This window comes from Lithobates pipiens, unplaced genomic scaffold (assembly GCF_037356315.1).
Source record: "Lithobates pipiens isolate NorthernLeopardFrog02 unplaced genomic scaffold, aLitPip1_a1.2 Scaffold_25, whole genome shotgun sequence".
NCBI lineage: Eukaryota > Metazoa > Chordata > Amphibia > Anura > Ranidae > Lithobates > Lithobates pipiens.
In genome coordinates this window covers 131,248,541-131,262,532 of record NW_027507787.1, presented here as the reverse complement: position 1 = coordinate 131,262,532, position 13,992 = coordinate 131,248,541, and the positions used below count along the sequence as shown (strand labels likewise).

Here is a 13,992-nt window from a genome sequence, read left to right as displayed (position 1 = left end):
CACATTTTATCCTGCTAGCTTCTGCAAAGGGTTAACTGAATCATTTCTATTATACCGTTCTCAATGAAATGGGAAAAAAAAAATAAAAAAAGAGTGTCTGAGGACAGGGAGTCCCTTCCCTATTTGCGATGCCTATGAAGCCAATAAAGAGGAGGGTCGCCTCTCAGTAATTGGTTAAGGTTCTTCCATGTGTTAAATTAGCATAAGGAGACGCCGCTCCCAAACTAGCCACTTGGGGGCCAAAGCTAGCCGCGCGTCACAGCCTTCCGCAGAAAGTGGAGGAATCGAGAAGCATGCAACTCAATCTGTGCCAATGGCAGCACAGAGGAATGGAGGGATGCTCGGGTGAAGCGTGGACCTCTCTCTCCAATGCTGCTATCACAGCCGGGCATGCAGGTCACAGCCACCAGCCCAGCGCTTGCCAGCACTGATTAAGACAAAGCCGTGTTTGGGCAAGTCTATGGTCATCATCTGAGCTGCTGAGAGCCCAACATCTGAAGATGCTTCTCCAGACCTGGAACTGATTTACAGGAGAAAAGAGACAGACAAGTAAGTCAATGTTTCCTTCCAAAGGGGGGGCGGGGGTTAGGTGTCATTCTTCATAGTAAAGTACAACTGTTATTTCTTCATACTAAAGTACAACTGTTATTTCTTCATACTAAAGTACAACTGTAATGTCTCCATACTAAAGCACAGCTGTCATTCTTTACAGTAAAGCACAACAGTTTTTTTTTTTCATACTAAAGCACAACTGCCAATTCTGCATACTAAAGTACAACTGTCATTTCTTCATACTAAAGTACAGCTGTCATTCTTTACAGTATATCACGACTGTTATTTCTTTTAAAGCACAACTGTTATTTCTTCACACTAAAGCACAACTTAACAGTTGTGCTTTACTGTAAATAATGACATTTCTTCATACTAAAGCACAACTTGTCATTATTTACAGTATAGCACGACTGTTATTTCTTTTAAAGCACAACTGTTATTTCTTCACACTAAAGCACAAATTGTCATTATTTACAGTAAAGCACAACTGTTATTTCTTTATACTAAAGCACAACTGTTATTTCTTTATACTAAAGCACAACTGTTATTTCTTTATACTAAAGCACAACTGTCATTCATACTAAACACAACTGTCATTCTTTACGGTATAGCACGACTGTTATTTCTTTTAAAGCACAACTCTTATTTCTTTATTTCTTCACCTTCGCATAGATATCTTTTTGGGGTATTGATTACTAGATGACAGAATAGATTTGGTTAGGATGGGTAGCTTTGATAAAGCCAACCTTGGGGACTATGTATGAGAAAGTTATTTTAATAGTTGTCTTTTATTAATAAAGGCAAGTTTAACTCTTGAATGACGTGTGGTCCTTATAAATGCTTACAGTGCTGCTGCATGCTTAGTAATGTTTATAGATGATCTGAAAGAATAGAACCGGATGACTGTTGCTCTTTAAATATATTTTCTTTAGGATCCACGCTTTAAATGGTCCATGAATGGTTCTTTTGTGGTTGAAGCGGTTCCCTTGAGAAGCTTTTCAAAGTGGAAGTGATTGCTGGCGTTCTCTGCTTTCTGTATTCAAGTAAGAAGGAGAAATCATGGCTTCAGAAGACAGCCAAGGGGCAGCCAAGTCAGCCATGGAGAAACTCTCCTGTGCCATGGGGGAAAGAACTAAACAGCTGGGCAGTGCCATGCAGGAAGCCCCCCACCATAGGAGACTCGTCTTGTTCATCGTCTGCGTGGCACTTTTTCTTGATAACATGCTCTACATGGTCATAGTCCCAATAATTCCAGACTACATTCAAAGTATGAGGTTGGATAGTGAAAAATCCTTTAGAGACATCAATTCCAGCTCAGCCTCTTCCAATAAATCTATCATCAGGCCCACGTACCCAACAGAGAATGAAGACATCAAGATCGGAGTCCTGTTTGCCTCCAAAGCGATCCTACAGCTGCTGGTCAACCCACTGAGTGGCACTTTCATGGACAGGGTTGGATATGACATCCCTCTTTTCATTGGGCTGATTGTTATGTTCTTGTCAACTGTCATTTTTGCGTTTGCAGAGAACTATGCCACACTGTTTGTAGCCAGAAGTCTGCAAGGCTTGGGATCTGCCTTTGCAGACACCTCTGGGATCGCTATGATCGCAGACAAATACACAGAGGAAGCAGAGAGGAGCAAAGCCTTGGGTATAGCCATAGCGTTTATTTCTTTCGGGAGCTTGGTAGCGCCTCCCTTTGGAGGCATATTATATCAATTTGTAGGGAAAAGAGTACCTTTTTTGATTTTGGCTTCCATCTCTCTCATTGATGGCATTTTGCTGCTAGCTGTGATCAAACCCTTCGCCAATAGGACTAGAGAGAACATGCCAGTGGGCACACCCATCCATAGACTCATGATTGACCCTTACATCGCTGTAGTGGCAGGGGCGTTGACCACCTGTAACATTCCTCTGGCGTTTTTGGAACCCACCATAGCAAACTGGATGAAAACCACTATGGGTGCCTCGGAGTGGCAAATGGGCCTCACTTGGCTGCCAGCATTCTTCCCTCACATACTAGGGGTATATCTTACTGTAAAACTTGCTGCCAATTACCCTCAGTATCAATGGTTCTATGGTGCCATAGGAATGGTAATAATAGGGGCCAGCTCCTGCACGGTGCCAGCTTGTAAAACTTTTGAACAGCTTATAATTCCTTTGTGTGGTTTGTGCTTTGGCATTGCATTGGTAGACACTGCACTATTGCCCACTCTCGCCTTATTAGTAGATCTCCGCCATGTCTCTGTATATGGAAGCGTCTATGCAATAGCAGATATATCTTATTCTGTGGCTTATGCCCTGGGGCCTATAGTGGCCAGCCAAATTGTCCATACTATGGGCTTCACCCAACTTAATCTTGGCATGGGACTTGCCAATGTACTGTATGCCCCTGCCCTTCTATTCCTTAGAAACGTGTGCCAAATGAAACCCTCTCATTCTGAAAGGAACATCTTACTAGATGAGGAACCCAAGGGCTTGTATGACACTATTAAAATGGAAGAGCGTAAAGCCAAGTCTAGAAAGAGCCATCTAAAAGATGGTGAGGTTCAAGAGAACAGCGTGGACAATTATTATGGCCAGACAGGGAAATACATGTCTGAAGAGCAGTCCTCTGATTACGAATACAGTTAAATTTATGCAAAGCTAATGAAGTGAAAAGTCAAAAATCAGCCATATGTTTACGTACCAAGATCTCATTTCTACATCGTTTTCATGTTCATGATGGTCATGGTTCCTGTAAAACCTATTTTTTATTATATCAATTTCTTGGGGTAAATTATATATATATATATATATATATACATATAAATATATATTGTTCTCAACTGATCCTTTAAATTCATGCTAGGTGGCTTCCAATCTCCCCCAAAAACCTAGGCGCAGTATTGTGAGACTGTTTCATTGTTCATTTTTAACGTTCAAACACTTTATGTGAAATACTGTATATCTGTACAAAAGAAATAACTATATGAAATAAAATTGCATATTCAGGGAAATAAAGTTCATAAATATTGTATATATCTATATTTTGTGACTTGATTAAATAAACTTTAAATGAAGTGTCAATGAACAATACCGGTACCTTCTTCAGAGAATCATGCAAAAAAAAAAATAGAACTTACAAAAGGAAAACGAGAAAAATAAAAAAAATATATATAATATAATAAAAAACGAATACTTGATCTATTCACTTGATCACACCCAAAGGCATAGCTTACTTGTTCAGGTCTGAGATTCTCTATACTTTTACTAGGAATAGCTTACCTTTTCAGGTCTGAGATTCTCTATACTTTTACTATAATACAGGTGTGTTACTGGTGGCAGGGAAGCAACAAGTTAAATGCAGGATAAAGTATTGAGCATGGACAGATTTTTTACTTTGTACGGTGAAAAAAAAAATTAACAAAATCAAGTGTCTGATTAGAGTTATTAGTCTTCAAATACATTTGAACATTTTGTACCATTACTCTTTTCTTTGACGAATCTCCTCTTCCGTTTTCTGATGACTGAGGAAAATAGAGGTTCTTTATCAATAAATATATAATACGAAGTGTCCATCAAACGTCCAAGAAGATGACGGCTTACAAGGAATACAGAGGAAAGCCATTAATCACCTTCTTAGTCACCGCCAATGGATCACAGAAGTTGTGCTACAGAAGGCGCTGTCCAGGTGCTGAAATGCCGGTAATTCGGAAAGCAGCCGGTATTAATAGCTTTAGGTCACATTCAAACATCACTAGACTCTTATGTCTCTTTATAACCTAAGTTTTCTAACCACCATGGGGGCAACCTTCCATTTCTACACAGGTTCACCTATATAACCCATATGCATGACACAGGTCCCATACCACCATCTGTGGCAGAGCACTGCAATTTGCAAATTAGCAATCTCAGCCTGACATAGAAGATTTATCACACAGTCACCTCCATACTGTAGACAGGGAACGGTAAAAAACATCTTTAATTAAATCTCTTAACAGCTGGTCAATTCACTAAGGGGTAGTAGATGCACCACTCCAAAATTCTTCTTCCATTTTCAGCGATGTTGGGCAGATTGAAGATCAATGGGTAAAAGAAGAAGTGAGGAATGAACAGATAAAGAAAAGAGGAAAGAAAGAAAAAGAACAGGGCAGAAAGAAAGATAACAAGGGAGAAAGAAGGGGAGAGAGAGAGAGAGCAAAGGAGAGAGAGAGAGAGAGAGAGAGGAGAGGGAGAGAGGGGGGAGAAAGAGAGGGATGGAAGAGAAGAGAGATAGAGGGGAGAAAGAGATGGGGGAGGGAGAGAAGAGAGAGAGGGAAATGAGAGACAGAGGGAGAGAGAGGGGAGAAAGAGAGGGGAGGGGGAGGGAGAGAGGAGAGAGGGGGAGAGGAAAGAGAGGGGGGATATGAGAGAGAGAGAGAGAGGGAAGAAAGAGAGGGGGAGAGAGGAGAGATGGGGAAAGGAGAGAGAGAGGGAGAGAGAGAGGGGGTAGAGGAGAGAGAGAGGGGAGAGAAAGAAAGCAATAGAAAGAAAGATATAAAAGGACAACAAAGGAGAAAGAGAGAGGAGAGAGGAGTGAGAGAGGGGAGAGAGAGAGAGAAAGAAAGAAGGAAGGGGAGAGAGAGAGGGGAGAGAGAGAGGGGGAGAGAGAGAAAAAGAGATTACAGGAGAAAGGGAGGGGGGAGACGAGAAGGGGAGGGAAGGAGAGAGAGAGAGAGAGAGAGAGAGAGCGAGAGAGAGGGGGGTAGAGAGGAGAGAGGGGGAGAGAGAGATATGAAAGAGAGAGAGGGGGAGAGAGAGGGGGAAAGGGAGCGAGAAAGGGGGGAGAAAGAGAGAGAGCAGGGGACAAACGAAGTAGAGAAAGAAAGAGAACAGGGGAGATAGAAAGATAAGGGAAGGGAAAACAAAGAGCAGGGAAGAAAATGAGAGCAGCCGACAAAGAAAGAGGGAGGCAAATAAAAAGAGAAAACAAGTGAAAAAAAGAAAAGAGAGAGAACGAAAGAAAGTAAAAAATAAATAAAGGGAGAGACAAAGAAAGAGAGAAAAAAAGAGAAAGAGAAAAAAAGAGAGAAACAAGAAAGAAAGAAAGAAAGAAAGAATAATAGATAACGAGAAGGGAGGAGCGATAAAGAGAACATTTTGCACATTTGCAATAGGTAAGGAGGAGAGACCAGAGGTTGAAGGAAGAGAGAAAGAGGAGGGAGAAACAGAGCACGCCCTGTTTTAATTGTCTATTAAGTTTTGCAGAGAACACACAGAAGGGATATTTACTAAGACTGGAGCAGAGAGACTCTGGAGCAGCTGTGCATTACAGCAATCAGCTTCTAGCTTTTATTTTCAAAGCTAGAGGGCCATACACTTTACAATATGATTGCACCAAATTTTCTTAAGAACTACCATCAATTACCTAGTGCAAGGGTCTGCACGATTTAATACTCATTGAATTGTTCAGGTTTGCCTTCGAATCGCATCATTTTGGTAGAGCTTAAGCAGAGTGTACACAAATTGTACAGTGTATGGCCAGCTTAACTGAACAAGCTGAAACTAGATGCTTATTGCTTACTGCGCACATCTGCTTCAGTTTTTAGTAAATTTCCCCCACGGCAACAGGTATCTGTAACTATTCCACTTCGCTATTTACTAATATTGCCTACAATACATCGCTCAGTCTCTGTATTTTGTCCACACACAGGTAGACAGTGGCAGCCTATTTTCTGCATTACATCCAGCAAATCTAATCAGTTAGACATATTGACTAAAGCCTTGTGACACGTTTTGTTGTCTGGTTGTCATTGTGCAAAGTTTCCCTGGTGTTGAAGGCAGGATTTTAGTTGTAGTTTATATGAGCAGCGATGTCAATAGGCGAATAGGCTTGCATAGGGAGGAGTTATGAAGGAGAAGAGTGAAGGTGGGCAGGGAGGGTGCTGGGGGCCGATCTGCTCTAACACTCGTGCCTTTGTCCACATCACAGGCTGGTGAGTGCCTCCAGCAGTGGTGGGGATAGGACCATGGACAGCGGCACACACGTCAGCACACAACTCACACCACCTACAATGGCAGCGCTCCCCACTGCTCCAGACTCTACTTTCTGATCCATTGAGTGAAGCAGGTAAGCACTTTTCATTCATTCAAATAGGCCGATTTTATACAAGAGGCTTTTTAAAGTTTTCAAAGTCTAGGAGCCATTCCGGCTCAATATTGTTTGAGATGAAATGGTGAGGACATCCTCACTTGACACCTGTCCTCAGCGGAAGAGAACCCTTCTAGTAGTGGCTGGGCATGGAATACCAATACATTCAGCTTTCTCTAGACACATTATTGTTTTCTCTTACTCTACTTCTCTTGAGTGCTCTTCAGTGACTCATTTTACCTTCACTTCTGCACAGCAGATTGGTTGGTAATGGCAAATGAAATAAATATACAGAACAGAAAGAATTAAACTCCTTCACAGGGACAGCCAAATAGCTTTTCAGTAGCAGCCTTCATTGTAACAGAGTCCTGTGCAAATTCAATTTGTGAAGATTCCTTGCTTTGAACTGTATACCAATCCGACTGATGTTTTCTGTGGTTCATTTTAATTATTAATGACTGAGGCTGATCTCTCATCATCAGCAACTTTATCTGATAAGCATTACTATTTAGTTGCCTTCCAGGATGTGTTGGTGGGATTGCACCACAACAAATATTTTAAACAGTAATAAGAGTCCATTTGTGAGGACAGTTTTGTATTTCTAAAAAATAATACTTTAGTAGATGCAGGAAAAAGGTGTAGATTCCTACTTTGCGAATAATTATAATTATGAGGACTTCCTCCTTATAAAGGTACCTTTTGTTTTGTACTATAATTGTGTTGCCCCCCCCCCCCCCCATACATTGTAAAGTGCGGTGTAAACTGTTGGCGCTATATAAATCGTGTATAATAATATAAAAACACATTATGAAAGGCAAATCCACTTTGCACTGAAAGTGCACTTGCTCTAAATCTAAGGAGTAGATCTGAAATGAGGGGAAGCTCTGCTGATTTTGTCATCCAATCATGTGCAAGCTAAAATGCTGTCTTTTATTTTCTTTGCATGTCCCCCTCGGATCTACAACGACTGCACTTCCAAGTGCAATTGCAGTGCAAAGTGGATTTTCCTTTCGTAAATAACCCCCATTATAACCTTAATACGTCAGCTCTGCTGCATTGCAGGCTCTATTGAATACATCAGTTCTGTTAAATTGCAAAGTTTTGTGGAGATAATATAGATATGTAAAAGTGTAATTTTATTGATGCAAATAACACTTCTAATATGCATACTTACTTCATAAAAATGTATTATGACATACACAAGTGAGAACTACTTTTGGCATTGCTGAAACGAAAGATCTAACCTTGTCATACATATAAAGGAGCTATTAACAGCACTGATCATTCTAAGACCAGCATTTAAGAAACCACAATATTTACACAATTACATATTCTGGTCATAGTCTGGTTGAAATAAGACACAAGTCCATCAACCAATAGAAGGGGAAAAAATTATACAATCTTATATATACAATCCTATATTTATAGTTGATCCAGAGGAAGGCAAAAAACACCAATAAAGCATGATCCAATTTGCTCCAACAGGGACAATGTTAAACTATAAAATATAATCAATAAATTGAGTATAAATATTTGGATGAAAGATGTATTATTTGAATATATTACCTTTTAATTTCTGTACTGCTGAGTTTATATGTAACTGTGATAACAAACATCTTTCTCACATGCACTACCATCTTGGTGGGCCCCTGTTAACATAGATCTGTGTAGAACAGAGGAATGCTGAAGGCATAACATTCTCTTTAGATCATTATTCAATTCACAGGCCCATCCAGAGCCACAAAGTGCATGGCCAAAGAGTAGTCAATCACAGAAGGCCAAGTCCTGTATTATCAAGTACAATTTTACCAGCCCTAATAACACTTGCAGATGACCAAAATATAAATCATATACCCGCTGACTATTATCTTATAAAATAATCAATTTTCAAAGTTATATAAGACTTTATGTTCAGGCCTTGTAAATGGTACTTGGAGAGCAAAATAGGGTTTTTTGAATTCCAGTCTAAATTTCTACACAATACATAACTACCTCTTGTTAGTGTAAAAGCTTTAGATTAATTAAAACAATTAGTGAACAAATGCAGCAAAATAGAAAGCCCAGCGATAAGCCCCCATTCACACCTGAGCGTTTTGTAGCTCGAAGCCTGAAGCTACAAAATGCTGGAGGGGAAAAAAAATCTATTATTCTCAATGGGGATGGTTCACATCTCCACTCCATGTTGCCTGAAGCCAAATGCCTGAAGCTCAGACACGTTCTGGACCCTTTTTTGTCGCTCGAATTGGCCAGATTTGGGCGTTTTTCTTCTTTTTACATTGGTAACCTTTTGCCCTTCACAAAATTGCGGCAAAATGCGGTAAAAATCGCGGTAAAAACGCTGCAGAAAACGCCACCAAATCGCCGTAAAAATGCGTGATTTTCTGCCTGAAAATGCTACATTCAAGTGTGAATGGGGCCTAAGAGACTGGGTTAAAAGGGTAGAGTTTATCTACAACATGGAAGAAATGTATCACTATGTAGAGGATAAAATAGATAAATTTGCTAAGTGTTACATGAAATTCCCTGGCCATGGATCGGAGAACTCATGGCCAAAGACAACTGTTCTTAATAAACCAAGATAATGCAGAATACTTTATTTGCTCAAAAGAATGTGGTATAATGTTACTCCTAGTGCTCAAATTATACTTGTCCAGTTAGAGAATAAAATAAAGTACCGTAGTCAAATGTATAACTTAAAATAACCCTGTAAACAAGCTGAACAACCCCTGTCATGCAGCTACATATAACAATGCTTTTACTTTGCAAGACCTTCTCCTCCCAATAATGAATATGAAAATACATTCTATCTATCCCAAGGGTGGAATGAAAATATATTACTCAGTCTCCTTTGTCTATTCATGACTTTGCATGTTTATGTTTCGTGATGTTGACTGTGTCTGAAGACATTTTATTCCCTCTAAAGCACTAGTTGCAGACTGGCTCTACATTACTATCTTTTTGATTAGAGTACCAAGCATTTATTTGAATCATAAAGAGTGGTATCATAAAAAACTTGCAAAATCCTCCTTGTTTTTATTTTGTTGGTATGATGGTTCTGCACTTTCTTTGGTTTTGTATTGAATATAAGGAACATTGAATGCATGCTTAAAGATAGCAGTCAGACTGAAGCCATGTCAGTTGTTTTTTTTATAAAGAAAATGTAAATTAGGAGCTCTGTATTTTACTAAAATGTATGTTTGTTCTGGGCCAGTGATTTTTAAAGCTATAAAACCACTTGGTCAGCATGATGGCCAGACAACATACATTTTCAGGAATAGGTCAGCAATGGCGGCCTTCAAAATTCTATCTGTATAGGTTTCTTTCAATAGGGCAGACTGACCAGAAATTATTATGTGCAAGTTATAATAACCCATAGTGACCTATCCGATTTAAGCTTCGTTCAACCAGAACAATGAAAGAAGGGTAGTTTTTGGTTACTCTAGGTCACTTCATTATGTCCAGTTCTCTTTGACGTAGTAAAGAATCCCAATAGTCAGAGTTACATTTACAATTTAGCACTAACAGACCTGTGTAGGGCAGGTGGAAAAGGAAAGGAGCCAGCTCCAGAAGACCTTTTTTCCTTGTCCAGTCATCTATGAATTGGGTTATCAACCAAAATGAAACTGATAGTGGATGCAGATCTACTAAGAAGAATCAAAACATGGTGGATCAAGTAATATGAAATCATCTCCCTTTTCTTTGTGTGATGTTCATTGGTTTTATCAGGACCAGCAGGGAACTGCTGATTTGATTTAGGGGGAAAGCATATTGTAAACTAAAGCATTGCTAGAGGTCAGTGAAGGAAATTGGACAACCAGAGGTTAGGAAGTTGTGAAATATCTGAAACAAGATATTTATGATATACAGAGACATACTGGACAGAGACTACAAGCTGTGTCACCAGTGGGTGGCAATGGCTTACTATGAGGCAGTAGGACTTGAGAATGATTAGTGCTTACCAGAGCTGATGGTGTTTCAGCAAGAGACAAATGGGCACACCCCAATTACTAGTCAGAAGAAAGGGTAGAAACACCACACGAAAATGGGACCGATCATGGCAGAGACACCAAGTGATAAGCAGGAAACATACAGCAAACAGCAAGAGGAAAGCAAAGAAAGGTGTGTGCAGGAAGGATAGCACACAGGTAGATGTTGTACAAGAGATGTAATCCATACTGTACATGTAGGAACCTGGGCAGCAGTTGGATCCTCACAGGGACAGTATACAGTTTGATATTAGTCCAGCATAGAAAGCCAAGAATAGCACATTCTGCTTTCGAATCTCAGAACAATAGTGACTGATGATAAAAGACATGAAGACATAATTATCACTTGCCATCAAAATACAGCCCTGTTGACAAACAAAACAGAAGACATGTAAAAAATGATTGCGGAGCTCTGCTGATTACGAGAGAACAACATTTTCCCAATGTAATCTGCAGGTCTGAAAGAATAGGTCCCCATCAGGTCCTTCCTGCTGTTCACAGCACACAGCTTTGGATGGATCTATAGCCGCTATTCAGTCCAGTAGTGCTGTTAAATGTACCCACTACCATCCACTTTTGATTGAAAGGTAGGCCCGATGGAGAACTAATCTCTCAGTTCCCCATTAGGCTCCGTTCACCCAGTTACTCCAGTAATTTCCCAAATATGGACATTACCAGAATTACTAGTAATGTAATAAAAAAAAAATAATTAGTCAGCATCCATATGAAACATAAATTTCAAGTCAAAATAATTTTCCTTAATTAGCTAATCTGCATTTGGAAATAAGTACCATAAAATCTTGTTAAATTATGAGTACAACCTTTTATTGTTAAACATATGCATACATGTTAATTTATCATCCGGTTGTGTAATTGTTGAATAGTATCTTCACTGCAATGCACTGTTATTCTTTATAGGCTGAACTTACTTAGAGAATAAGCATTTCGTTTTTGCTGCTTTACAATGCCAGTATTAAAGAAACCTACACTGGAAAAATCAGAAAGCAAAGGCTCACAAGATGCAGAGGTAAGATAACTTTTATGCATGTCTGACTGAATACTAAGCATAGGGAAAATATGGAATTTGTGTATTCATTAAATTTTCTGGACGTACATTGACATTATACTTTTGAGTAGAAAACTGTTAATTAATATATATATATATATATATATATATATATATATATATATATATATATATATATATATATAAAATAAGTATTGAACACGTCACCATTTTTCTAGGTAAATATAATTCTAAAGTTGCTACTGACATGAAATTTTCACCACATGTCGGTAACAACCCATGCAATCCATACATCCAAAGAATCCCAATCCGATACGTTCAGAAATAAAGTTATGTGTAATAAAATGGAATGACACTGGGGAAAGTATTGAACACACTAACTGAAATGAATTTAATGCTTCATACAAAATCCTTTATTGGTTATGACAGCTTCAAGATGCCTCCTGTATGGAGAAACTAGTCGCATGCATAGCTCAGGTGTGATGTTGGCCAATTCTTCCACACAGTCTTCAAATCTTGAAGGTTTCTGTGGGCCTCTTCTATGAACTCTGATCTTTAGTTCTTTCCATAGATTTTCTATTTGATTCAAGCCAGGTGATTGGATTGGCAATTCTAGCAGTTTTATTTTCTTTCTTTGAAACCATTCAAGAGTTTCCTTGGCTTTGTGTTTGATATCATTGCCTTGCTGAAATGTCCACCTTCATTTCATCTTCATCATCCTTGTAGATGGCAGAAGATTTTTATCAAGAATATCTTGGTACAATTTTCCATTCATCCTTCCTTCAATGATGTGAAGCTTGCCAGCACCATACAGTATGCTGAAAATCAGCCCCACACCATGATGTTCCCACCACAACTTCACTGTTGGTATGGTGTTTTTGGGGTGATGGGCAGTGTTAATTGATCTCCAAACATGGTGTGTATTATGGCATCCAAAAAGTTACATCTTGGTCTCATCTGAACTATATTCTCACAGTATTTCACAGGCTTGTCTAAATTATGTGCAACAAAGTTTAAACAAGATTCAACATGCTTTTTCTTCATCAATGGAGTCTTGTGTGGTGAGTGTGCATACAGACCATGGCAGTTGAGTGCATTACTTATTGTTTTCTTTGAAACAATTGTACCTGCTAATTCCAGGTCTTTCTGAAGCTCTCCACAATAGAAAATCTATGGAAAGAACTGAAGATCAGAGTTCATAGAAGAGGCCCACAGGACCTTCAAGATTTGAAGACTGTTTGTGTGGAAGAATGGGCTAAAATCACACCTGAGCAATGCATGCAGCTAGTTTCTCCATACAGGAGGTGTCTTGAAGATGTCATTACCAACAAAGGATTTTGTACGAAGTATTAAATAAATTTCAGTTAGCGTGTTCAAAACTTTTTCCCGGGGTTATTCCAATTTATTACACATAGCTTGATTTCTGAACTTATCTGACTTGGTTTCTTTGTATGTATGGATTGCATGGGTTGTTACCTGGGATGTGGGGAAAATTTCATGTTAACAGAACCTTTAGAAATATATTTACCTAGAAAAATGGTGACATGCTCAATACTTATTTTTCCCGCTGTACATTAGCCACAGAAGAATCAATGAGTACGAAAGCAATTAAAAGTGTAATTGCCAAAACAGTAGTAAGTCACCGGTAATATCATTGACAAGAGTAATGCTCAGTAGCATATACAACAAAAAGCAGTTTCTGTATAGCCAGCCTTCAAAACACCACAAATGGAGCATACGTTTAGGAGCTGCAGGCTAACATTGAAGTGCACAGGTTCACCTTAAGCTTTTACCTAAATAAGTATACGTATATTTTAGTAGGCCTCTAGAATGTTACCAATAAGGTTTTATCCAGAGGATGAGGTCATCCATGCTGAAAATGAGGATGTATAGGGGCGATAGGTCCACTTTAGAGGTTTATGTAGTTAGTGAGAGATTGGGCAGGATTCCTGGCTGTGTGGAACTCTGTTCAGATTGGTGCTTGATAATGTTTTTTTTTAGAAAAGGCCAAAAAAAAAAGAAAAGGGAGCGAGTGTGTGCAAAAGTTCATGGTGATCTTCTGTTGAACTGGCCATACTTTCTCCCATTTGGAGAGAAATCTAGTGCCTGGAAAAGAACGGGCAGGATGTGGTGCCTCTGAGCAAAGATTAGCTGTTACCCTAAAGGGACTCTGCCATGTAATGGGAGATAATGGATATGGGTAATGGAGGAAGGATAAGGGCATACCCATAAGGACTCTTAAGTTACTTGCAAAGCAAATTTTAAGCATGGGGTGAATGACCCTGTCAATCAGCCCTTGGCTTTCAGAAGCCAAG

General features: G+C 39.2%; 2 protein-coding genes across 2 annotated transcripts in view; both read left to right on the top strand.

Moving 5' to 3' along the window:
- Positions 1-249: 249 nt before the first annotated feature.
- On the top strand, positions 250-3,628 carry SLC18A3 (solute carrier family 18 member A3). The gene is made up of 2 exons (XM_077454886.1): positions 250-549; positions 1,485-3,628. Exon 2 carries the CDS (start codon positions 1,612-1,614, stop codon positions 3,184-3,186), a length of 1,575 nt encoding a protein of 524 aa, XP_077311012.1. The 5' UTR covers positions 250-549; positions 1,485-1,611; the 3' UTR covers positions 3,187-3,628.
- A 2,846-nt stretch (positions 3,629-6,474) lies between these two features.
- The window catches only part of CHAT (choline O-acetyltransferase), a 184,239-nt gene continuing 176,721 nt past the window's right edge, over positions 6,475-13,992 (top strand). Inside the window, exons 1-2 of the mRNA XM_077454885.1 lie at positions 6,475-6,643; positions 11,569-11,677. Of these exons, the coding sequence (XP_077311011.1) occupies positions 11,615-11,677 (63 nt within the window). The 5' untranslated portion in view covers positions 6,475-6,643; positions 11,569-11,614. The remainder of the gene's footprint in view (positions 6,644-11,568; positions 11,678-13,992) is intronic.